This window comes from Dendroctonus ponderosae, unplaced genomic scaffold, assembly GCF_020466585.1.
Source record: "Dendroctonus ponderosae isolate FM_Combo_2020 unplaced genomic scaffold, Dpon_F_20191213v2 Dpon_F_20191213_5, whole genome shotgun sequence".
NCBI classification, from domain to species: domain Eukaryota; kingdom Metazoa; phylum Arthropoda; class Insecta; order Coleoptera; family Curculionidae; genus Dendroctonus; species Dendroctonus ponderosae.
In genome coordinates this window covers 10,848,326-10,876,177 of record NW_026018715.1, presented here as the reverse complement: position 1 = coordinate 10,876,177, position 27,852 = coordinate 10,848,326, and the positions used below count along the sequence as shown (strand labels likewise).

The 27,852-nt window shown below is 37.9% G+C and overlaps 1 protein-coding gene across 8 annotated transcripts in view; it reads left to right on the top strand.

The window, feature by feature from the left end:
• LOC109546617 (CUGBP Elav-like family member 1-A) overlaps nucleotides 1–27,852 on the top strand; it is a 208,588-nt gene that overhangs the window by 167,220 nt on the left and 13,516 nt on the right. For all 8 annotated transcript variants that reach the window (XM_019917629.2, XM_019917626.2, XM_019917630.2 and 5 more), the window contains one exon: nucleotides 19,735–20,436. In XM_019917629.2, coding sequence (XP_019773188.1) covers nucleotides 19,735–20,436 — 702 coding nt within the window. The remainder of the gene's footprint in view (nucleotides 1–19,734; nucleotides 20,437–27,852) is intronic.

The following is a 27,852-nucleotide window of genomic DNA, read 5'->3' as shown; positions in this document are numbered from 1 at the left end:
TGATTGGTGTTCTTTGAGTCTTTTGTGTAATGGTCTTGAGGTTTCTCCTATATAAAATTTATTGCATTCGCAAAGAATTTTATAAATTACATTTTTTCTATTTTCAATTATGTCATAAGGTTTTGTTACTGAAATTTTACTTCTAATTGTATTTTTAGTTTTGACGGTAGTTCTAATATTAACTTTTTACCTACTCGTTTAATTTGATCTGAAAGTCCTGGAATAAATGGAATGAAAAGGTTCGTAATAGGTTAATTTGGTTTTGTTTTGTTCGTGGGAATTCAATTTCGTTAAAACATTTTTCAATAAAAGAATTTGTTTGTGTAAATAAATTGTTTTTCTTTGGAAAAATTAGAAAAAATAAATAAATTCTGTCTTTTTTAAAGACAAAAATTTTTGAGGCAAAATACCCAACAAGAAGCTTGTAAAAAAATGAATCAGCCTCAACAATATAGAACTTATCTACAAAGTAGTTTACTCTTTGTACTGCATTTTTACATGCTTCTAGCTCTAGCCGACTTTTTACCTGGGCGATTTTACTACAAAATAGCAGCAAATATGGAAACCGCGAGTTAACACTTAGGTTAGTTTTGCAGAATATTGCACTTAGGAGGTTTGGCTTCTACTCCCGTCATTTTCAACTGTTAATCTCTTGTAGAAATTTTCGAATCAAAATTTTCAATAGTTTTTTCGTCTTCTCCAAGTGAACCCCTATAAGCCCTTAAACGGAATGACTCCAATTTTGAATCACCCTGTGTAGTACTGGTCGTATGATACTCCATTGGAGGACAGCGATACTAAGCAGATACTGCAGATAGAATTTGACTTCAGTTTGAGTAGCGAAAGAGAGCGATCCTCATTGAGGAAGAAACAGTCCCTGATGACAAAAAAAAACCGACAGGAAAGCTCGTTGGCGGTTCGGTAGTCTGGTGCCGGTAAAGCACGTGATCGAAGGAAGTACCGCCAGTACCACCCCCTTGTCGCCCGAGGCAGCCCATGCTCGCACCTAATTGTCATGCGACAAACGTGCTGCAGTACTGGCGAGCGTTCGACGTCCGGTACCATACACAAAAGTGATAAATTATTTGTATTCGTCACATACACAAGTCGTCGGTACGTTACGAAGCTAAATGATTCGTACGGCAGCGTCTCAGTAATGCTAGAGAACGCGTTAAAGACGAGCGTCGCACCTGTACTTGAGTGCCGGCGTCCGCATCGCGACGCCCAATCGGATGTGATGCGGTGATCGAGTGACTTAACAGCACATTCGAGCGAACGAAGAAAAAAAAGAGCGGGCGTGTGCCGGACTGTGGCCAACAAGTGGGTCGGCCAATTGGAAAATCCCGAAAAGTCGGCAGGATTAACATCGAGTGGTGCCGCAACCCGGTTCGGTGCCATGAAAAGCAGAACAGCGGCAAAAGGTTCCGCGCCCAATGGAGGCCCTTATCCGGCCATCGGTTCCAACTATTGGCAACCGGCGCCAGCTTCCAGTCCCTATTTGCTACCAGGTACTTTTTCACCAACACGAGTTTCACTTGAATTTCGAAAATCTTCCACACTTGGCGCAAGAAAGTTCTAAATTCAGCTGCTTGAAGGAACAGTGACTTCCCATTGTACATGGGCTGCAAACCAACTTTTCAACTTTTCTAATACCAGTTCTGGTTTTACTTTCGTACAATGCATCTGCAATCAATCATGAGGTTTATTAAGAATCTTCTTTAGTCGTATCTAAAAAATGTGATGCAAGGGCCAGTATGGGGATATCGGAAAACGCAAATGATGCAAAGTTGGTTAAATGGAAAAAAGGTGGGCAAGCTGGAGCAAATCCGACTACAGTTTTCCACGCCAACTTTAAGTCAGTGTTAATACCACCTGATCATTTTTTTAGCGTCGGCGTTTCGTTTTCCAGAAACCGTCACCAAGTAATTTTTTTAAATACATGCGTTCCTGATTTTTGTTAGCAAATTCCAAAAGCCCATGTTATTCTGATTTCAACGATGTAACATATTAACATTTACTTAAGTAACCTTCGAAACATTATATTGTTGTTGCACACAGTTATAGGATATTTATTGAGGCACTTGAAAAAATAATAAAATGCAAAAAAAAATAGGAAATTTATATCATCACACCCAATAAACACAAATAGCGCTAACTGTCGACTCGCAAAAATAAATCAAGTGGAGTGATATCGGGTGACCGTGCTGGCCAGGGCGTCATATTAAGTGCTTCAAGTCTATGTCGTAATCGGCCCGACAGATATTCTCTAACTCTTCTTGAATTGTGGGCAGGTGCATGGCGATGCTGAAACCAACAGTCGCGTACTTCTGCTAAAGGCTGATTATCACGGGTTTCTTCTAAATAGTTCTGAAGCAGATTCAAGTATCGTTCCGTTGCAAAAATCTAATTGTAACAATATAAATTATCCGTAATATATATCGGATTTTAAATCCGTATCGCTGTTGGAGTTTTCACTCTTTATGTACATTTCTTCTGTTGAACACACCATTACTGGAAACAAAATTGTCATCAGACCATATTATTTGATAAGGCAAAATCAATTCCTGGGCTTCAGTCATTTATTGTCTATTTATCAATTAAAATACGTTTCGGAATTGAAACACAGTCAGGAAAGTATGTACTATTATTTGATAAGGAAAATCGTCCCCGACTATTCGATGTCTACCTGGATCACCTGGTGTACTTCCTTGGCAAATTCGGTATTTAAACGAAGGAATGTTGTTGGTTTTGGAATATCCAAGTTTATTTCAATTGTTCGAGTTGAAACTCCAGAGTTCTCACTAATTGCAGTCAAGTCCGCAATGAATGTGGACACCTTCAGTAATTAGCCCAATAAGTCGGGGAAAAGTGCTTAGTGTAATACCGACATAGACTGATGAAACTTGCGAAAAAAAATTCAATTCAATTTGCTGAAATTTGCGATTTTTGGCGAGCAAATTGAAAATTCGCTTGATCCGAAATTTTCTTTATACCGCACGATAAATTGTTAAAACTTATCCTCCTTATTTTCCCATGAAACTATCGACGATTAGCGATTGATTAAGGACGATTTCAAATGTGGGAATCCTATAATGACAGTGTCCCAAAAACTAGCTTAAAGCTATTCTAGTTAAGGAGAACGAGTATTACCCACACCGTGTCCATTTCGATTCGGACATGCACGTACCGACCAGAGAATTTCATCATTAAGTAAACAGACTGCGTGCTAAGTAGTTTATATTTTCTACCTTCTCATTTTCGTTTTGTTTTTTGTTTGTTAACTAATGCATTGGGTAATGTATTTGAAGTGAGCATGCCATTTGCTAATAGCACTGCTTCTGAAAATTAAATACCCGACATCAGCGCTCCTCTTTTTCAACTTCAACAACTTGTTATCGAGCTAAAGCAGTTTTTTAGCTTGTGAATTCACATTGACTCTCAGGAATGAGTGAGCTCGAACCTCATTAGCTGAGTTGTTCGAATATTAAACAGAGTGTGCGAAGATGATTTGGAAACATTCCGTTTGGCTTGGATTTTTACAGTTCTGAGAATAGTTGGTTCACATTCTCTTGTCATTTGCCATATAGAGCCAGAAGAAGGTGTAAAATCGGGACATATACAAGGTGGTTCAAGGATATGGTGTTAGACTTTTAGGAAGTGTTTAATAGAAGACGTTTCAGTACAAGAACTCATAGCCGGAAATGTGATTTATTATTAATTATCAAACCTACAGGCGAACCTGACTAAAATTTCAAGTTAAGCCATTTTCAAAAAATCTTTACGTCCAATCTAGAACAACTAGACACTTGCAATTTCGTCCAATTCTTATCACGGAAGGGCGCTCCAGATGTCCCAAATTCCGAACCAAATGCACAGGAGAATAATTTTTCGTCAATTTATAAACCTACAGTTGAGCCTGACTAGAACTTTCAACTTGAATCATTTTCAAAAAATTCTCAAGCTAGAACAACTAGCTACTTGAAATTTGATGATTTGCTTTGCAAACCGAGTAACTTTCAAGCAAATCACTACTCAGGCTGATTATTCAGACAGTCAGAAACTTCGAAATCGCTGGATGTGAGTGAAAATCCCATCCACTTGTGTCCCCTGCCTAAAGGCTTAATCTTGTCTCAGTAGAAGGATTTCGAAAAATACTTTGCTAGTTTATTTTTCAATCATTTTATTACTTTATGTGTATTTTAGTGATTTTCAGTCATTGCAAACAAGCGAATCCAAATAAAATTAACTAGAACTCCATTAAACATGATTTTGGACAAACAATCTTAATTATAATGCTCTAAACACTTCAGAACTTTGATCCCATAGTTCTGTAACACCCCGTATAAAAGGAGGACCCGAATTAATGAAGGTGAATAAGTGATAAATTCAAGGGGGATTTAATATTGGCGTCATTCGTGTGCGAAGATGAGGGCCTTTCTACAAAGGCAAAAAATGTGTTTCTAAAACGCGTCTTGAAATTTACTTTATTTCCAAAAAAGAAAGAATAATTGACACATGGCTCCGGTAGAAAGTTTTCCTTTCTCCTATTGGTAGTCAAACTTAAACTGATATACCGAAAAACCTCGCGTTCTCTATTACAAGTTGATATCGAATGTTGTTTTTATACAAACAAAACTTGCAATATGTTTTATTTTCGCTGTCTGTGACTTAGCAATAAGAAGACTCAGAAGAATTCATACCGATGAGCTTTTTACAGCGCATTTGATGTCTTCAACAGGAAAAATGTGATCCTCACGAAAGTAATTAAAGCGTATTTTCCTATAATTCAAACCCAAATTAAGCAAAAATTGCTTGAAATTAAAGCCATGAATAAAATGAGCTTTCGCAGATCATAATGTAGATTATGTGGATAGATTAAGTGTTCGAAAGTTCCAACTGTTCATGTCTCAGGAAACTATTTTCAGTTGCAGTTGAACCGTTTTTTCGTGGAAATTCTAAAAAAAACAGTTTCTGCTTCTTTTAGCCACTACTAAGTAGGCGAAAATTAAATAAGTGGATTGAAAACCAGATGGTGATATTTAAGGATTGCAATGAATTTGTAGAGCATTTTTTCTTGCGAACAAAATTCACCTTAAAAGTAGCACCACTGATCTATTTAAAAGTGTTGTGTTTTTGCCGATTGGTGCAGCCAAAAATACAGCTTTTCGTCTCTGGTTATTAATTCGTATCTCGTTTCGATTGCGAGGAAAAAATTAAAAACCACTTTGGTGCATATCGAAAAACCATTAAACTAAAATCAGGTTAGATTTGCTCATTACACAGCAGCTATTTATAGGCCATTTGTACAATAGAATTAATGAATGAAAATAACAATTTAATAGTCATTTAAAAGGATCCTTGGGGATAAAGACCCACAGGCAAGGCCGATTTTTTATTTTTGACTGTATTTTGAGACTAAGGCTAGATGTAAAAACTTGCTGATATGAACCTGTTTGAGGTTGGTTCAGGGATACGCGCCTAATTCGGATTTCGATTCGTTCAACACATCATGGCCCTTCATGTTTTTCATCACAACAACTATAGACGCACAAACTTTAGTTCTTGTCCAAGGAAATGCTTTTTTTGACATTGTTTTACATACGAAGTTTTATCGAACACCTTAGTTTCAAGCATTTTCCAAAATGTTCATCGTTAACCATTTGAATTGCATTGAGGAATATGCACCATACATCGCATTGGTATGTGGCATGACAAAACATCCTTCGTTTGTCTGTGTAATTGTCGCATTATGTAACGTTTCATCACACACTATAATTAAATATTAAACAATAATATGGTTTCTTACATGACTCTAGTGTGTACAAACAATGAAACGAACCGAGTTTAAAGGTGACATGGAAATTAGATGTTCGTCGTTTTGCCTTGAAGTGTTTGCCTGCAAGTTAGCACCAACAACTAATATTAGCTGCGTACGTTGAATCGCAGCTATGGAAGCAAACTGGCCGGTTTCTTTTCCCTTTCGATGGAACATTTAGTTGCAAAGTCAATCAGCCCACCGAATTGCGATCTCTTTCAACTTTCGCCTATCAACAGCCGTCGCTAATTAGACTTTACAATTGAATTTTGCACAGTCGATAAAACCAGACTGCACACGATCCCGTTCTGCAAGTGCTCGTGATCGTTGTTTTTTGTCTTTGCGAAAATTTCATTAATTTTCCTGGAGAATCGGCCAGATTAGTTCGTCTTGTATGACGTGACGACGAATCAACTATGTAGTAGGTGTGCATTCATTAAAAGTGCATGAATCAAGTTTTTTTTTAAGATCCATTACAGTTGGGAATATGAATTTCCTGGGCGGCAACAGTGATTAATTCACTAACATAATAAATAGTCATTTTAAGTGAATGTAGTCCTTTATCTAGATGGAATTACTCCGTTTCAACTATATTTTGTACTTGGGCGGCGTTGAGCAAATAAATAGTCGCATATGTCGGTATTAATCATGCATGTGCGTTTTCTATGTGAAAAATTACTCTCAGTATGCGTTCTGAAAGGAATGCTTTGCAAGGAAAATGATCCACTATTCATGCATTCAATTCAGTTGGGTTTCGGTTCGGTTAAGGGCAATGACAAACGGAAACAAATTGGTCAAAGTATGTTAAATCAGGGCATCAGACAGGCCCAAGCGGGGCAACAAATAGCGGTGATTTTTGCAGTAGAATTCCTTGTTTATCTTTATGCAACTGAAAGTAGGCCGGCAGAAATCGAAATACGATAAATTCTCCTAACTGGCTCCGACTAGGAAGTAGGTATATGGCGTAAGAGAACTTGAACTAACAGTACCATTTGCCCATATGGGCGCAATGAATGCCATTATCGATACAGCCATGTCAGAGGCGTAACTTGGATACCTACGTCGATCAAACCACTGTTACTGTCGACTGTAGGAAGAACGACTTTTTTAGACCCCAGGAAAAAATTTGCTGGTAAAAATCGACTTGAGTTGTTTACCGTGTTTCATTGATATGGGCAAACATGGTCGTTGTTTATGCATTCGAAGCACACGTTTTTTGCTACTTTGAGAAATTATGACTGAATTGGAAACTGGGACTGAGTTTTGGGGTGTTGGGCAAATCAAAATCAGTATTGACCATTGCGTTTTGAGTTGAAATGTTCATAAGTTGCTAGTTGTAGTAGAGACAAATTTTTGGAGCAAAACTACACAAACTGCCTTGCGCGAATGACGACTTTAACTTTTGTTTCTGAAAGTAAATTGAATTTTCAACTGTTAACATCAGATTTTTTTCTGAAATTTTTCTAAACACGCCCAATCTATTCAGGGTTATTCAAAATCAAACTAGACACTGGTTGAAACTCGTGGGTTTTTCATGCTTTGAGCCCATCGTGGAAAATACTTGATTCCAAACGTTTCGCAAGTTTGAGTGGCTGGCATCTTCAGAGGTGCATTGCCGTGCTGTAAGCGTTCGATTGCGAACAGCAATTAGGTGGACGGTGTTTTTTGTATTTGCCAATCGGTTCGCCTTTTAAGAGTTCCAACCATTTAAGGTTTTCTTTTGAAAACAGCAGTTTGTTTCTAATAATTATTTCGACAAAAACTCACAAACAAACAAGTATTTGTTTGTTTATTACAAATGCCAGCCATCGACGAGATGAAAAGTAGGTTTGCATACAAACGTTCATATGCATTGAAGCACGTGTTTTTAAAGAATTTGAAGTTTTCGTTCCAAAAACAAGACTTTTGAGTGATTTTGTGACGGGATTCTGAGAAACAATCAAAAATATGTTGTTAATGTCGAACTTCGAAAGACTTCAACTTAAAGAAAGACAGACTTGTTTTTTTCGAAAAACGAACCCGCGGTGAAAAATGCGATGCGCACAAGTAAATAGTATTTTTTCATTTAAATGTGTCCAAATGCAGTGCGTTCGATATTGAAAAATGTTGGAAATTTAGTATTTTTTATACATTTATAGCACAAAGTTTACAAGGAAAATATACAGGCGTATAATTTGTTTTTATTGATGGAACTGGTACTGCAGCTTGGATTCCCTGTAAAGCAGTTTGGTGTTACAAAATGTATTTTATTTTATTTATTAATTTTTATTTGAAACGTTTTTTCAATTTTTCTTCTTAGTCTAGAAATAATTTCGGGCTGCCGCTTCGTAGAATCATCCTGTATTTATGAAATTTTGAAGTTGTGCATGATCAGTCTTTAAAAGTCTGGAAGAAAATGTACCAACTGTGACTGCTTAAAAAGCACCAACAAAAAATGTCTGATTTTCTGTAGAATTGACCGTTTCAACCTAGACACTGAACGGGGGAAGTTTTTCGGGCTTATAATTCGGGCCGTTTCGCCAGCTTAAGTTGCTGCTATCTTCAGAGGTTTAAAAGTCCAAAAAACTCACCAGTTTTAAGGCGCACACAGGCTAAAAATCGGTCATAGATTATGTACAAAAAGTTAGGTGATATCTAATAAACTAAAACTCAAAAAATGTTTGTTAACCCGAAAAAGTTAAATACTTGCTTGTTTATTGCAAACTCAGGCAATCGGCGACATAAAAAGTAGATGTTTTGCAATCTTCCATAGGCACAAAAGCACGTGTTTCTAAAGAAAAAACAGAGAGACAGTAACAGACAAAATAAATCAAGTCTAAATTGAATCGGTTTTCTAAACAACTGAAACAGGAGAAGATCATAGAAATAGATAGGAAGACTCTAAGTTATGGGATCCAAAAACAATACTTTTGAGTCGTTGAGTGACTTTTAACAGGGTTCTAAGAGACAATAAAACAGATGTGTGTAAGAAAACGTGTCAACTGTGGCTGTTTGAAATGCTCAAATTTAAAGTAGAATTGAAACTTAAAACAAGAAGCTGTTCAAAAACTTAAAACAAGAAGCTCTTCAAAAAACTTAAAACAAGAAATCATTGTTTCCAGAACCGAAAGATCTCGTCAGCTTCAAGACAATAAATGTTGTCAGATAAAACGGTCAAAAGTATAAAACCATGTTCATCTGACGAACTGAGCGAAAGAAAAAACGCAAAAATTTATAAATAGACAAAGACGATTAGGTACCAGAAAAGGGCCAGTAAGGGTAAACAAGAAGCTCGATTAAAATTGCACGTGCCAACACGAACAAACACACTTGCCAAAAAAGCGATAACCTTTGAGCGAACCCTTTGCCCTTTATAAGTAGATTAAATAGCTGGGATCTGCCAACAGAGTGAAATTATATTGGGAAAACAGTTAAGCAAACCTAGCGATGGAAAACGTGTATGGGACTGGGCGCAAAAATATATCGGAGTTTATTTGCCAGGGCTCGACGAAATGATATTATAAGGGCAACCTTTTCGAAATTTCACTTTGCTGTTTGCAGGGAGGATTCCTTCAATTCCTTTCCAAGCTAGTTGAATCCGGAACAATTTCCTGGCTGTTCGTTATTAACGCGGGGCGAAAAAAACAGTTGTTTTATCGCATAATTTAAGACGCAATCCCGTCCTTTTGATAACAATCTGGGGTTGAACTGGCCCATAAACATAGGACAAGCAATAAAACCGGTAGAAAATAGAAAAGGGCTCGAGCTTTCACATATTTCGTCGGTATCTCGAAACCAGCGACATCCAGATCTTGATTGCGATAAAATCGGCTGAAATATCGTTACACCAGGGACATTTGTAATGCAAACATCACTCCAAGTCCGAGAACAATATCATCTTTGTCGCCAAGCAAACGGAGGGTTTTGCTTGCTTTGGAACAGTGCCGTGGCATGTTTGAGATTGACTATTCCAGTGGGAACTAAATGATATCTGAAACCAATCAACTATCGTGAACATTAATTTATTTAGTTTGAATCCCAGTAATCAGACTGCATCAAGGTAATTAATCGAGAAAAAATATTGTAATTTATAACCCGTTTACAGCTGAAAACAGAGTAATTATACATAGAAATTGTATTTTCAACGCTAATGGAACTAAATTAATTCATAACATTATTGAGGGAATGAAATACGGCACAATGTGGACATATATTTGGAATTAATGTGGCTTTATTCAATTTTGGTCCGCATTTTGTATAATTGGCTTTTGTGTTTTATATCTATCGAAAAGTGTACTTAATCAACATTTTATACTCGAACGTGCATACACACACAAACATGCTTTCGATTCATTGAAATTGCACTTTACTACCAAGTTTACCTTCTCCAGCATTTTTCCGAAATTTATGACGGCATTTTATTGCATCTGGCTCGGTTTTCCATAGAGGAGAGCGATCTAAATCTTGCATCATATTGAGTTTTGCGATTCGACCATGATTTAAATGATTTTGCATATACATTTACCTTTATGGAGCTTTTCGACAAAGGCTTTTTGAATATTCTCGGTGATATTTCACTATGGCTTTTTCGTTCAGTTTGTAATTTTAGTGGAGATGAAGGGAAAATGCTGGAGCCTCTTGAGAACGCCCCCATTCTACTTCGCCATTAACATTTCATTCCATAAACTCAGTTCTTTAAACAGATTGCATTTCCAAGGGCTATCTAGAGCTAACTAAGCCTGAACTCTAGTGGAATATGTTTGAAAAACTCGGTTATTTTTCCTGGATCTAATCATGCGAGCAGCCAAAGCAATTTGCTGCTGATGGAATTTGAATGTCGAAAAAATATCATAATGTTTCTTTTGTGCCATCGATGCACTTTGGATTATTGCCATTTGGTTAAAGTGTAATGCAAGTATTGAATTAACCCAGAAAAGAACATACGGCCATTAGATGGAATAGTGTCATCAATAGCAATCCGAACTCGTTACGTGATAGGGAAAATGTAATTGTATACTCGAATGGGTCTAATAAAAGTGAAATTTAGATTAAACTGTTGAATAATGCAGCGTTATTAAGTTATAACATTTCAATGTGCAGCCAGTACAAATCTATATGGTTGGGGACTTTAGACGTCTGAGAATCTTAGGCAAGTTCCTTCCTAAACAGTGAGAGAATTATTTAAATAAAACAGCTACATATTGGGAAACGGCAAAATTGCAAAGGTTCCTAATACTGATTCCGTATGTTAATCTCCGGCACCCCCAGGGCGGGTTTGAAGCCTACCTCTAATTGACACATCGCAAAATCTGTTCTTGTATCAGTAACCTTAGACGGTTTCAAGTTTCATTTTCATTTTAAACCCACCCGGTGTCTGATTTCCGTTACGAACAATAATTTTCTCGCAAAATAAACCTCTGATTGTTCTTGCAACATTTCGGAAATCGTTAAATTGTATAAAGCAGACATTTTCATAATTATATTCGAATTCCTAAACGGCGGACATGAAAGGAATTTTCCGGGGCTTTCAGCAGTCTGGGGGAAACCTCGACAGGTTATGACAATTAAAACGGGAATGCGATGAAAGAAAACTGTTCGGGACATGGAGAATTAAGTCAAATTTCGACTGAGTTCGTTAGTTATTAATGCTGACTCATTAAATTTGCAATAGAATTAATTTCGTTTGCATTTATTTTCTGGGGGATTGACCAAGTTGAATGCAGCTTTATTTGGAAGGAAAATCCAGCGGAACTCACTCAATTTGCCTAAAAATTCCGCACGGAAACGGAGACAATTTGCTACTTAATTGCTTAATTATTTAAGCCAGATAATACCAAAAATCAGTTGTAATTAGTGCAGAAAATATCTGAACTTGTTGAAACAATTACAACCTCGTTGGTGCAATTACTAGTCAATGAGGTGACTGCACACAATCTGTGCTAAGATGAAGGTCGCGGCAGCAGGAAAAATCAGCAACAATCCGTCTTGCTAAACGAATGAAAAAAGTCCGAATGACGAGACTTACGCAACAATTGGTTGCGTTTTTACTGCATTCGGGTTTGTTTGTGTTGATTTGCGCTAATCCCACACTAAAAATGAGTTTCTGTCGAATTAATAGGCTATATTTCGCATTGTGTTGCCATTTGTTCAACTATTATGTGAGGACTTTTAATAGGTTTTAGTAGGTGCAAGCACGCAACACAAGATTAACGTTAAAATAGGCAACATTTTCACTTCAGATATTTGAGGAAATACATAGTGATTTTGTGGGGTTTCGAAGAATTCGATTATGTGTGAAGAAGAGCAGACTGTGGTAGAGATAAATAGCTGTTAGTAGCAGATTTAGAATAAATCGAAGAGACTGATGAATGAAGAACTGGAACTAGGTGTTCACCTGGAATGCTCGAGTGGATCTTCTCCACATTTTTTTTAACATCTATGGAAGTTGGATGGATGGAATGGAGAAATCTCCACTGCGGGCAAAAATATTGCAAGCTTGAGATATACAGACGATACAACGTAGATAACAGCCCTACGCGGAAATGCCGTATCTTGTAAACCCAGACAGGGAGTAACAAAAAGGGTTTTAACATAAGCTCTGAAAAAACGAAAAAATTGCTATTGACAGAAGAGCTTAATTGTGGTTGTGGCGCAAATGAGTGGATTTCAAGAGTGCCAAGGTCGGAAGCAATTGCAAAGCGGTTTTCAAAAGTCTTCAAAATTGACACGAGTTTAAAATTGAAAAAAGCTCTGGAGAGATAAAATTTTTCATTTTCGTTGAACTACGTAAAAATGTTCATGCATTTTTGCCCAGTTTATTAGCCTTTGAAAATGAGACAATCTGAAGCATTTTCTGGGTGATTTTTGCAAAGTTTTTAATTAGAAGCAAGACACAAATACAAAAAGTTTGCATTGGGGAAATCTTAAGTACAGTTAGATCGATGTTTTACTCATAAATGCTGAAAAGTTTTTCCTCGAACGCCTGTAATTTTTGCTAAGATTATTTGTTTTTGAACGAAATAAGCCCGAAGCAGATTAGTCGATTATTTTTCAAACGGTCTTAAGCTAAATTTTAAAGCTGGATGATCCTCATCTTTCCAATAAGACAGGTTATATAAAAAGTATTCAAATGCACGAATTACTTGTGGATTTTACAAAGGAATATGACACCGTACTTTTGGAGAAACTATGGAAATTATTGGACTTAGAACCGGTTTATGCACTTTATAATCACGTTGCTGGAAAATTTCAACACCCCATCAAGCACATGTGCGAACCAGAAGAAGAACTGAAGAAAAATGTGTCACTTGCTTTGTCTTAAATTATGTCTAGTTCATATTCTGAATCTTCTCCACGTGTATTTTTGTTCCGTTTTTTGCCTTATGTATGTATGGTTTTCGATTAATTAAATTTTCAAATTCGTTTGCAATTAAAATTCCTCCAAGTTATCGGTAAACTACAGAGTCAAAATCAATAGACACAATATAGAGTATGAAGAAAAACACTCTTTGGTAAACCAGAAATGAGATCGCTCGAGTAGCAGATGCACTTTTATTTGTTAGACGGTGAATATTCGCTTTTCCTTAAGATTGTTCTGTTATCCGTCAGATTTCATAACCAGAAAGTTTATCAAAAGTGAATAAACCGTCGCCCTTATAAACAGGTATCCAGAAATGCAACATCATCAATCAAACCTTGTTATATTCAGAGCATTTTCCAATATTGAAAAGCGCTCAGAGAGGCATATTGACTCTCACCAGCCCTGATTAACATACGCCCTTAAAAAGTAACGAAAAAAATGAGGACAAATTGAAAATTTAAGCGGATGACCAATGCGTTATAGTCCCAGATGGTCAGGACTTAGAAAAAAGACAAGAGTTTGGAAAATATCAGATCCAAATCAAACGAGGACAGAAAAAACAGCAGATGCGAATGTGAAATACTGAGGGAATAAATAAATGGAAAAAAGCCGTTCTGGACTAAAAACGTGAAGAGTGGAAGATGTGCGAAGACGTCATAAAACCGGATGGATCAAACAGAGGCAAGCTCAATGTTGTTTTGAAAAAGTGGTCAAAATTCAGTTGGAAAAAGCGTACCGAGAACAAATAAGATTTTCGCTTAAATAAGATCTCTATGAAAAGAGGAAAAGCTGAAACACTTTCACAATTATTTTGAGAAAGAGAATTAGTTTGAGAGCGGGTAATGCGTATTTTCTATTGAACGGCCCTGTAAAATGCATCTGGCTTCCAGCTAAATAAATTTCAAGCCTTGAAAAATGTTATCCTTTTTACTTTTAAAACGGAATAAAAGTCGGAAATTAGACAAACGGATAGAACGCATCGAAAGACACCTTAAACAAGTCTGGCTTTCACTCATGTTTCAAAAGTCTGAATGTATCAAAATTAGTATCAAAAACCGTTCGGCAAGTATTTAATAAATTTTCAAACTGTGCCACAGTTTGATATTGATATTGATTGATGATTAAATCGTCGCATTTCAATTTTCCAATGTTAATTTTTTTTAAATGCGATGCAAGCGTACTTTTGTGTCATTTAATTATGGGAAAATTGATGATCAAAAACGTGATAGCATGCAATATTTACGTCATACATCAGATCGTTTATTTCAGCATGAATTATGACTAATTCACATCAGCGTCGACGTCCGGACACATTTTTAACAGCCAACAATGGATGCCGGTTTTACATCCACTACTACTGGCGTTGAAGAACGACGTTTCGGAAATTTATAAATAATTCCAACTTGAAAATGTGTCACAATTGATTGTTGGAGACTAATGACTTTCCCATATTTTAGCATCGCGCCCGTTAATAATAGAACAAACGAAAATAAAGTCGGTTCAGCAACAAAATGTTTGTTATCAACGCGGACACGGGGGCCTGTTAAGCGCGCTACCGAACATTAGCAAAGTCACATTTTCTGTTTTAAAATAAGTTTTGACTATTTGGAACATCAGACTAATTAGTCATCAGACGTAGTTTACAATGTTATCTAGCACCCGCCGAACTATGTCAATTTGTGGAAACGTTACTTTACGTTACTAGTCGAGAGTATCCAGGTAAAACTCAGTCGAAAATGCAAAGAAGATGGCTTGGCAATCGAAGCAACACACACTCGCACTATTTTATCATTGCCTGGTTTTGTCCGTGACCATTAGCACTTAATCATTAGCAGTTAGCAAAGGTTAAAATCATTATCATACGTATGCATACCTGACTGCTATATTGCTTTTGCGTTTTAATGAAGGTAAGTGAATGAATACATAGAGTGCACTGCATTGCTGTACTTTCAATGGGGGCACCGTTAGCTTGGCCAAGATGCACTCATTTACTATTCACATTATTTCGACATTTTCGACTTTAGAACATGACTAAAAGAACAATAGAAAACAGGACATGCAGACATGAGATCGACACTAACGGAGCAATAAAATTAAATGTAAGAGGGACTCTAACATCAAAGAAGATCATCAGCCGCGATCGCCGAAAGCAAACTAATAGAAAATGATAACAACATAGAAGGAAGCTGGAACAAACTCGAGTCTAACAAAATAAACTCAGCAACAGGGCCATCAGAATTGGCAGAGACAAAAAAAATGGAACGACAACCTACTGGAGCCGCACTGAAGATGAACAGGCAAAGTTGCCTATGCAAAGAAGAAGAAGACTTTCGAACATTTAAATTTACATCAATCCCCCGGCAGTTTGAACGTCCAACTTTCCCTCGACATGCAACCAGCTCCGTTAGGGCTTCCGGTATGGACATTGCAAAAAATTTGCCGCAAACTGTAAACCATCGAGTTGGTTTTTGCTCATTTCCATCCATACGTTTCCCATTGTACGCCTACATTGGAAATCCAGTTTTAAATAAATAGAGCGGCAACTATTCCGAGAATTGCGGCCCTGCATGCAAACTTCCACTAACTTGCGAATAGAATTGTCTAAGCAGTTTAAATTGGTAATGATTTTATAGTCTCTGTCGGGTCCTGCGGGTGCTGAATATGATTTAAAGCCCACGAGGTTTGAAGGCGCGTTAAGGGCCAAGGGAAATTCGATTGTAATTCTGCAGTAATTACGCAAAGGCAACCGAGGTTTTTTACCCCGAAAGTGCAATTTATCGTTTGTGCATCCCGAGCGCCGAAGCACGATTTGAAATAATTCGGCCTCGTCTAGTTATCCTTTGAGATTCGCCATGGGATTATGCAAATAATCCCATTCAGGATTTTCATATTTCCAGCGCCCACGGAAAGACGAACAGCGTGAAATTTACGCCAACATTGGTTGCTTTCATGGAAACCCACCGGGCCGCGATAATTAAAACTTGACTTTGACGAAACGACAATAATTCGCCTGTTGTACGGATTCAGAATTCTGGATAAGCTGGACCTGGATGTTTCGAATAAATCAAGGCCTGCAGGCCAAGTGGAAGTTAACACCTTCAATTCTTGAATGACTGGAAGACATTTTCTGGCAAAATTCTATATGTATTCCATTTGGAATTTTTGCAGTATTTCAGCAACTGTAAGTCAATATTGCATTCTCCTAAACAATCCCTGTGATTATCCACTTATTTTCTCTTAAAATCTTATTATGCAGTAAATCAACCAGGTCCTTAATTGCCAGTTTCGGTTGTAAAAACCCTGTTTTTTTGGGTCGTTGTTTTGGCCTGATAGTTGAATAATAAATCAAGCCAATGAATGTGGCAATATTGAACCAGTTTATCAACACTTTCATGCGATTTTTATGAGATTAATTGAATTGGAAGCTTGGATGCTTTGTGGTATTTAGCGTCCCAGGCTATTCGGAAACAATCGCTGATTTATTAAAACGGCAATAAATTCGGTGTTTTTTGCGCACAAATTTGTTGCAAAATTGACAATGGCGCTCGGTTAAAAAATTCGATTAGTCCATTTTTCCAATTTGATTATAAATCACATTAAATAGCGTTCAAGATAACATACATAAAACGATCAGATATTTTCGGTAGTTTTATCAAACAACGGTTTTATCGCCAATTTTCATTAAGCTTGTTTGCGATGTATTCATCCCAAACCAATTATACCATTTTTAATCCAAATATTCTCCAAAACTCCATTCGGTGACCTAAAAACTCGACAGTTTAGTTTTTCATTTAGTTTGGATTTGCTTGGGATCGTTTGGGTTAGTTCACCAGTAAAGTTGTTTAGCAAATTCTTATGAGATCTAAATTACATCGAGCAAAAGTATTTTTATTCCAAGGAACCCAAAGTTACTAAAACGAACCAAACTGGATAAGTATCTATATTAAAATTTTGAATAATTGAAGAAAGCGCAGATTTTGAGATGTGGAGCGTCTGTCGCGAAGTCTGAAAGTTCGTGAAATCACCAAAGCTACAGCCAAATTTAGCCCGGAAAGTTCGTGTTTCGCAACCCCTTACACTCTTCACTACAAAATAAGCCCAATTAACTGTACATTTTTCTTATTTCAAAAAGGCGAAAAAACTCAGGTTTATAGGTTTAGAACGCCGGTTTTACATATCGGAAGTGGTTTCCAACAGCAAAGCTGTCTGTATCCTGAGAACCTGAATACCTCCACACTATTCACCTCAAAACGAGCCCAAAGAACTGCTGATTTTTTAATTTAAGATAACGAAAGAAAGCTCTGAATTCGAACTTTCATTCATTCAAACGTAAGTATCGTATACTGGAAATTTCGTGAAAACTTTGAAACTTTGAAACTACAGTATATGCACCGAAAACATTGTTTGTTGGCACCTTCCGCATCATTCACCACAAAACGAGCCCAATTAAGTAACGATTTTGCAATTGAAACAACTACAAAAATCATATATTATAGTCTTTCCAACACAGGCCGGAAATTCCTTAGAACACGGAACCTGAAGGCGAATCCACCCCAGAAAGTTTGTTTCTCGAATGCGTCCACACTATTCACCACAAAAACCAGCCCAATTAAGAACCGTTTTTTAATATTTTTAAACGAATGAAAGCGCATATTTCGATTCTTTGAATGCCGGTTTCACGTACCCGAAGTTATTTAAAACTGCGAGTCTGCAGCCAGGTTTTCCTCAGTAAATTTRTTTAGTGATATCCTCCACACTATTCACCATRAAACAAATCGAAATAAAATCCGATTTTAAAATTTACAAAAAGTACATTTTATGGTATTTTTTTAGAAATATGCAAATTAATTCCGGGTTTATTACAGGAAATTCGTTTGCCCAAATCCTCCAGACTTTTCACCACGAATTCAGCCCAATAAACGGCCGAATTTCACATTATAAAAACCTRAAGAAAACGCAGATTTTGGGTCTTCGARCACAGGTTGAAGAATAGTAGATAGAATTGAGAGAAAACTACCGGAACWATCTTAAAACACTGAAGCCACAGCCGGTGYTTGAAACCCTCTAAACTATTTTGTTCGAGACTATTAGAGACSATTTRSAACTCTAGGCAGCAGGCTTTCTTTGCGGTTTTCTTTATCATTTTTTGCATCACATATCTGTTTGCTAATTGAAATGAAGGACATTTTTAAAACAGACAAAAAACCCAAACGAACCGAAACGCGAACCAGCCGCGACTGGCCCAAACTAATCCAAAACATATCTTAGCGGTAGTAAACTAAGTAGTAAAACAATGCAAAAATTGCTACTAAACGAAGAAACTATTGTTTGCTGGCAATAAAASAAAATAATAAAATGAATTGTTTTACAACTAAAAATAGTAGTTTTCGATACAAGGGCGAAGTGTCGTTTTTCGAACGACGACGGCGTTTGACACCCKAGRCGAAGTCAAGGGTGTYAATCCGTCAGGAGTTCGTATCGAACAACATTTTTTATTCCAATAAAAAACATAACACGAATCATAAATTATAATAAATAAGAATAGCCAAAATAAAAGGCATCAACTTCATATTTTAAATCTGATGTAAATGATATTTTTGAAATTGTCACATTTTGACGTTTGTAGTTTTTCAAATACGTACTTTTGTAAGCATATACAACTGAAACAATGATTGTTGAAAATTCAAGTGCTGCTTTCACGGTATGGTGTTTGTATGAAATTTGCGTTATTTAGAAAAATCGTGTTTTGCTTGTGGCAACAAAATAGTTTTAAAAAATCTAATGACATTGACGGGTTCAATTTGTGACATTTACTTTTGCGCACATGTGCGCAAAAGTCCGTGCGTCAAAGTAAAACAAATGAACAGTAAAGAAAAGTGCATCTTGATGATAATCGCTTCTGTTCGAAAAATGGCACTTTTAAATTCATTTGAATAAAAAGTACGTTATTGGTTTGAAACGATTGAGGCTGAATAACTTCCAGACGAACGCCCCCCAAAGTAATTTTGCGAAAATTTGCGGTAATACCTTGTTATTTTGTATGTAAACAATTCGTTGTCAAGCGTTGTTTGTTTATAATAAGTGACAGTGACATTAAAGGCGTATTTACAACTGCATAGATCTGTAGTAGCTAAATCTAACCAACTGCTAATTCAACTGAAGGAATGCATGCCATAAACCGAAGGAATATTTCAGTTAATCATCAGTGGCATTTATTTCGTCGATCTGCGCCCATTTGTTTTGTCTATTTGTAACCTGACAAACGTTGTAAACTCGCCCCTAATGTCACTGTCACTAATTGTAAATAAACAAGGCAAAACATCGTTGTGTTAATGTAGTAGCATGCGATCGAACACGGTTTTCGTGATAAATAAGCATGAAAGAGTGGAAATAGCCTCGAAAAATCGAAGACAAATTCGATTTTTTTTCTCTGCGATTTTGAGAAATAATTGTAATAAAATTTTGTTTTTGACAGTTGACAACACGCAATAAAAAAGCGAGCCTGATATTTAACTTTTTTACGTTTTTCTATCTGTTTGATGTTTAGTTGGACAAAAAACTGATGGTCGATTTTTTCCAGAAAGAAAACTGTTTGTCGGCATGCTGAGCAAGAAGTTCTGCGAGAACGATGTGCGCGCGCTCTTCTCTGGTGTCGGTACTATCGAGGAGTGCACCGTACTGAGGGACCCAGCAGGAAATTCGCGAGGGTGCGCGTTCGTCACCTTCAGCAACAAACAGGCCGCCCTATTGGCCATCAAGAGCCTGCACCAGTCCCAAACGATGGAGGGCTGCTCCGCCCCACTAGTAGTGAAGTTCGCGGACACTCAGAAGGAGAAAGAACTGAAGCGGCACCAGCAGATGCAGGCGAGCGTATGGAACGCTCTGGCTACCCCTACGCTCGCCTCCCCACCGCAGCAGTACAGCCCAGTTCTGCCTTCTGAGGCGACGTCGCTGCAGCTGCTGCAGGCGATGGGCGGGTCCGCGCTGCTGCAACAGCAGTTCCTGTCGAATTCGGAGAACCTGCTGGCCCCGATCGGTGTGCAGAACTTAGTGACGCTGGCGGCGATGACGCAACCAGCTACAGCAGCTACTGCGCCACTGTGCATGGCCAATTTGTTGGGCAAGGGTGCGGGAGTGGAACGGACACTTACAGCCGCTGGACTACAGGCGGGCCTACAATCTGGATTGGGGACCACAACTGATCTGAGCAGCTACGGCTCGCTCATCACCAATGCCACCCTCAATGCTGCAGCTGTTGCTGCAGCTGGCAAACAAATCGAAGGTAAGGCTCTTTGGGTGCTCGATTTCTCTTTGAGTCCGTGACTGGACACGATACTAACCGCTTTCAACTTGTTGTCTGGAAACTGGTGGGCAATACTTTAGCCAGATATGTCGCAATCTAAGTAGGGGAACCCGGGACATATTTTGTTGCGTTTGATACTGTGGAGTGGATTCTTTTGGCTTTAACGTTCGTGAAACGCCATACATCGATGTTTTGTTTCTTTTTCTTGTTCTTCTTATATTAGGCCTTGAGCCTGTTCTTTTCCGATCTATTTTCTGTATTGCTGCAGTAGCATTTGTGACGTAGACTGCCAGCTATCTTGCCTTCTCTTAAAGGGCCGTCCTGGTGGTCTGGTACCCATTGGTTTTATAATCCTTGATATTCGGGCTAGTTTTTTGCCATCCATTCGTGTAACATGCTGATTCCACTCGCGTCTTCTTCTTCTTTCCTTTCCAGCTCATTGGCTTAACTGACTCCTCTTTCTGCAGCTTCACCTTGGAGGTCTGGATTCGCTTATTGCTCTGCGCAGGTGGCCGCCCACTGAAGCTTTGCAGTTTCACATAATTCACCCGCTCATCTTCTGCAGGACTTTGCTCAAAAATGTTGATCAAACACTTGGGCTCTTGACACTCAGACTCTTTACATTTGAACAACGTGCGAGTTTTTCTATTCAGCTGGCGGTCCACGCAACAACGACATCTGCAGCTAGTTGCTGAGCTATCGCTTCCAGAATCCGTGAGCTTTAGAGTTAGAAGAGACGCTTTGGACAGCGGAGTTGTATCAGAACTGGAGGATACCGCTCTGGGAGGACTGGCAGCTTCCATGGGCTTTGCAATGGAGATGTTTGAAGTGAGGGCTGAGTTGCTGCTGACCATTCGCAGCATGGTCTGCTGATGCCTGTCCGAAGATATTTTTTGGGTTTGCCCAATGGGCTGTCTTTGACTGGTGGGCTGATGGCTTTAAAACTATCAAAGGATTCCACCTTTAAAACACCCTCTGAGGTTGGACGAGGACTTGCTTGGAGCGGAACTTTTTCCTCCATTTGAATGTCCAGCGACTCTGGCTGTGGGAGGAAATCTCTGGAGACGGTCGCTTATTTGAGCGGGAAATCACCTGTTGCATTGCAGTTTTTCCTGGATGTTTTGCAACCATTTCTTCCTCAGAAGGTTGATTGGCTGGAACAACTGTTTTTTTTTGACAATTTGGAAACAGGAATTTCGTGTTCTTTCGTATTTTGTTCGTTGCTTTTGGTGCTAGAAGCGGGAAAATATCCGGGTGTGTTGGGGAGTTCCTCAGTTGCTCCTTCAACAACTTCTGCAACTGCATCCTCACTAGGCGCTGATTCTTCAACAGGTTTTGAGCTGCTTTGAAGCACCTCGCTCTTGGTTCCAGAGTTAGCGCTTTGCTGCAACTGTTGGCTTGAAATGGATGGTGTTTGATTCGGGTTTAGGGACTCCTGAGATGGTTTCTCTTCAGACGGTGTTGCCTTTAAGGTTCCAGCCTTTTCCAAAGACGCACTTGCGGTGTTTCGAAGAATGTCGCTTCTAGTTCCAGAATTGGTATTTTGCTGCAATAGTTTGCTTGAAATTTTTGGTGCTTGAGTCGGCTTTAGGGGCTCTTGAGCTGGTTTTTCTGCAGACGTTGTTTCCTCTACATTTTCAACCTTTTCCAAAGAAGCATCTGGAGTGGTTTGAAAAATTTCGCTCCTAGTCCCCGAATGAGTGCTTTGCTGCAATAGTTTGCCTGAACTGGAGGGCGTTTGAGTCGGCTTCAGGGACCCTTGAGATGGTTTTTCTGCAAAAGTTGCTTCATCTAAGTTTTCCACCGTTGCCAATGAAGCATCTGCGCTTCTGTCTGGAGATGACACTAAAGAACCTTTGTTTTCCAATGATGGTTCTTTTGCGAAGGAAATTTCAGGCTCTAGCAAGTCCTCGGCGTGTTCGTTTGGTGTGAACTCATCAGCGTCTTGAAAATCATCAGTGCCTTCCGACGGAATAATGTGGAGCATCGAGCTTGAAGCTTTAGCTGGCTCTTGGGGTGTTTCAATATCCATACCAAAGTCTTCATCATCAGAATCCAGCTGGTCTGCGGCAGCAATCTCTTCGCTCTTCTTCTCGAAAACGGGAGCCTTTCCCAATGGTACGATATCCTGTGTTCCACATGCTTCTCTTATTTGAATGTTCGGGACTCTGTTTCTCAATGTTTTGGCCGTTATTAACCTTTGTTCTGAGTATTCTTTTTGTTTCTGCTGTTTCAGCTGTTGTTTCTCTTGAATATGTTAGTATTGGCCTTACACATGGCTCATTTATATATGCGTATTTTCCCGTCCAGCCTCATATCTTTATAGATAGCATCCCTTAAACATCCTTATACATAAGGTGATTTATTAGCCTGCTTTCGTACATTTCCTTTTAGATCTCAGGAGCTGGAATTTCTAGCAGGTCGACGGACCAAAATGTAATAATCCGGCTCGAAGGACCAAAATGATCCAGCTTATGACTGAATCGAATTTTCAATTCCCTATCCAGCGATGCCAAAACGCATTCTGAGGCGCAACTAGAATTTGCAGCTCAAAAAAACCCGCAAATCTAAATCCCAGATATTCGAACTTAGAAATTTGTGCGATTATTTCTTCGTTAATTACGATTTTGCATCGTCTGGGTTCCCTGTAAACCTAAAGTATTGCACACCAATTTTTGCGTGTATTTGAAGTGTAAACCCGTTTCCACCTTATAATTTGAAGCTTCTGAAGCAGATTGAAATGAATGGAAACGAATGAATACCGATTTTTGAAGATATTGCAAGCGTTCAGGGGGTTGAAACTGTTTGCCTCTGCTTAGATAACGAGCCAACATCCAACTGATTTTGTCCTGTCTTTCTTGTGGCAATAACCATTTCTTTGATGAACGGCATGAAGGCGCACCCCTAATGCTTATTCAAGTGAAGAAACTGTCGATTATTAAGCAACTAATTGGTCGATTTGCCACAAAAGTTTAAATCCTCATTATCCACTGATGCCACAGCGTCATTTACCTAGATTGAAAAATCGTCCTAATTTCTTCAATTCAACACCGCCTGGGCCCTTGTCTATAAATAACCGACATTAATCGAAAATTCAATTCGCCCAATTCTTGATTGCAATCAATTAACTCTTAATCAATCGAATTAGGCGTCCAGTAAACTAAATTATCGGCTTTGATCTTTCAATCTGTTTTTTGATGTGGAGCCAAATCGTTGTTATCTCATAAAGCGAGCCCCGTCACCTGATTTAGGTAAGTTGGATTAATTGTTGTTTACCGATTTTATTGGAAATACTTGTCAGATTTTAGGAAAAGCGTCGTTTTTCTCATGCAGGAAAGTCGGCCTAGGAGATCGCGCGCGATTAGACAATAAGTGGATTACAGCATGTGGTACTTTCAAGTTGCCACACATCACGAACCGATATAAATCATCCGAGTATCAATTATCAAATATTTAAAGACGATTTGCCCACCTGATTTAACAGTGGTGATTCGGCTCGAGGTCTGGTACTTAATTGCATAACATGCAGTAATTGGTACTAATTTACCAAATTGATTTAGTCCTTAAAACGTTCCAGTAGAAAAGATGGAAATCTCACTAGTTATTACATATTGGGCAAGAGTAGGATTGTCTGATGCTTTCGCAATGGAATTTACCATTGAAGGGATAATTTTGCTAATTGCCTCCAGTGCCGTGCCCCAAGAGAAAATTGCAATAAAAGCGCACAAAAATCTGCCATAAAATGAATAATTAATTGGTAAAAGTTCAATTATCAAAACTTCACTACTACTGGTGAACGATACCAAACCGCATTTTGCATTCGAACCAAATGTTTTCATTATCAGCCACTTGAGTCAAATTTCAGATATAATCGACTGAAATAATTGAATGCACTCGATGTGTATTAGCGTTTGTTTGTTCGTTTGCGGTAGATAGATTGGGGAATTTAATGTGGAATGATCAGATTCTGACTAATCTGCACGGATATATGAAGGGAAAAGTGCGGCATTTTCGGTTGTTTCAACGCTCTCAACCTTGACGAGGCGGGTCTAAATATTGCTGTAATAAATCACAAATTTACGCGAAATGTGATAGGGGGACGTTAAGGATATGTAACACTAATTGGTAGGCTGTTCGGAAATGTAAGAAGTTTATCAGCATGTGGCGCGGTTTAAATATCCGAATCTGGATTTACGCCTTCGGTGTTCTATTTGCGTTGGAAACTGTTTTTACCTTGACTGTCCGCATTAATTTCCGGGGTTTTTATCGACCTATTATGGAACGATAAACTTTAATCAGCTGAATTGCGATGAAAAGTTTAGAAGAGATCAAAGCTCCTCAAGAGGAAACTAGAGCGCATCTTTAATGAAGAATGGGCATTAACTGAACAGGCTCAGAAATTATCAAAATGCTAAAAGGCCGACGGTCTAGATTTACATATATGAACAAATTGTTGGTGAAAAAAACAAAAAGTGTTGGCAAAAAAAAGAAAAATCACAATCAAAAGTTTGGTTATATTCGGAAGGTTTCGGAGGAAATGACGAGAAAATCTCGTGAAACAGAAGATTAGGTTCTTTGTAATTTGTGTCCAAAAAATAGTAAATGTCAAATGTTGGCGAAAAATAGCCAAGAAATATCAATATCAAAGTTAAAGTCCTCTTTGATTTATTTGAAAGTTTGGTTTCATCCGGAAGGTTTTGGAGAACATGAAGAGAAAATCTCCCCAATCAAAGGATTAGGTAGAGATTTGTATCTAAAACATTGTAAGCATCAAAAGTTGGCAAAAAAGACCGAAAAAAACGATTTCTATAACAGTATTTTGCTCCTTAAAGCGAGCATTAATTTTGAAGAGTCGTAACTTTTTAGAAGTTGAAGTCAGTTTTGAATTATTTGGAAAGTTTGGTTTCATCCGGAAGATTTCGACGAAAATGAGGAGAAAAGCTCCTCAATCAAAAGATTAGGTCGAGATTTGTGTCCAGAAAACGGTGAGGAAAGTCAATCTATAACAGTTCTTTGCTCCTTAAGGTGAGCACTAATTTTGAAGAGTCGAAACTTTAAAAAAATTGCAGTCACTTTTGATTTATGTGTTTCTACAGAAATGAAGAGAAAATCTCGCAATCAAATAATTAGGTCGAAATTTAGGTCCAAAAAATAGTGTCAAATGATGGCAAAAGTCGAGCGAAGACAATACGCGTTTGGCGCTTCTCTGTTCTTTAAAATGATTTTCGGCAAAAATCCGAACTGGCGCTCTTCACTTGTGTAGTGCTCTTTTGTTTAATTTTTGCATTTGAAACGCCGTTCTTTCGACGCTGCAATATTTAATGTTCCCAGTCAGTCAATAAGGGGGAAAATACAATTTAAATTTTCTTCTAAACTACCTATGTGAAGCCAAACGGCAACTTTCCTATAAATTGTGAGAAATTACAAGAAATTTGCCAGCAAACAAAACACATTAATGAATTTCAACCGTATTTTTCTGTGAAGATCGTCTATGTGGCAAGCGAGCAACAAAGGCTAATTACCTTAAATTATGATTAATTGCGCGACAGCCCTTTTAAACCAGCCCCCGGGTATCCCCTTACAAAATGCAATTAATCACAAAATCGTTCCATAATCACGCTGACAATAAAAATCCGTCCATCGAAGGGATGAAATCATTAATAACGGACAGGAGTGAAAAAAAAACAAGCCTCCGAATGGTCACACTTAAGCAGAAAATATGCCACCACCGGATTAATTTATCCAGAAAATTTCGCGATTAGAGCACTGATTGATTTATGGTACTTGGATGGTCGCTGATTGACATGCAACCGATCATTTACAAAGTAATCGATTGTCAAGCGGCCTGGTTGGTACAAAGGCGATAATGTCGCTGTCGCTGAGGCTTGTTTTTTTTTGGAGAAATATTATGAATTTTCAATTTGAGACCCGGTTTTTACAGGCGATTACGCAAAGCTATTGGGTTTTGCTCGGGATTATCACCAAATTTCCTTGGGGGAATATAAACAACATCTCCATTCCGTTCCCTATAGTTGTAGAAGTTTAAAAACAGTCCATAAATCCAGACACTCCATTGTTTTGATTCCACTGTCCATAATGAATAATGTCCACTAATTGGTTCTGCAAATCTTGCATTTATTAAGGCATTGACTGATTTATGGCACTCCAATGTTGCATGATTGATTGATGCCATAATGAAACTCACTCATCACTAACAATGGGTAATCTGCTGTCAACGATCCGGGACGGGACACTGCCCATTAATGTCCATAGAGATTGCATGCGGCGGAAATGTCGTTTCTTTAGAGAAATTATTTGCACTAAACTAAATTTGTTTGAACGGTTTTCCCATCGGTTATCCGACACTGATCGCTCATTCAGTTTGTTAAGTTTAAAACGCTTTTCAAGTCGCAGATTTTTTTGTCTAGAACCTGGACAGTTTTGATACTGGAGTGTTTTGTGAATTTTTCCATGTACAATCCACATTTCAAAGGTGAAACTTTCAGGAAAAACTGGATCTTCTTCAAGTATTTCAGAGTTGTTTTTCAAATATTTCTCAAATTGAGATCGAAGACGGAATGTAAATTATGGAGGCTTTCACATAAGCGAGACTAATTTTGAAGCTATACTAGAATAAAGTATCTTGACCCAAATCGACAAGTCGTCGAAAAGTCTTGATAAAGGAAAAAGTGGCTTTCAAAATTGTATCTGAAAAGATCGGAAATTGTATAAAAAAAACGGGATGATTTTAGAAAGCTCATAATGGTCTGAATCGTTGCAGCTCATAAAATATATCGGATTATTAAATTCAAACACTTTCCCTGACTCGAGATTTCTGAGAACATTCATAGTGGCGTGCCGAAACAAGGGCTTTAAATGGCCAGTTATATTTTAAAAAATTGTCATTTCTAGTTGCAAAATCCTAAATATTAACCCATTTCTAGAAGAAATTTTAATATTGACTACGAAAATGTTTGCAGACTTTTCAGCTTTTTTGGTTATTTCAAAGTCCTGGAAGTTGTAGGTAGAAGTTATGGTTTTTAATTTTCATTAAGCAATCTCGAGTGTTGCAAAGATTATGCTGATCAATCATTAAAAATCCCTATTTCTGCAGGAAAACACGAAAGAACTTGTGTGTAGAAACTATATATTTTTTATAAAAACTTTACATTTCTATCGAATCACACACGTATCGTAAGTGAAACGCCTAAAAACATCAAGTTCGTAGACAATGTTTCAATACTTTCCTTTTGGGAGAAAAAATTATAAAAAAATTCCCTGTTAATAAAAAATATTTGTATTTTTTACAAACTTATTTTTGGGTATTTCGCCTCAAAAATTTTTGTCTTTAAAAAAGACAGAATTTCCTCACGTCTTTTATTACAGATTGATAAA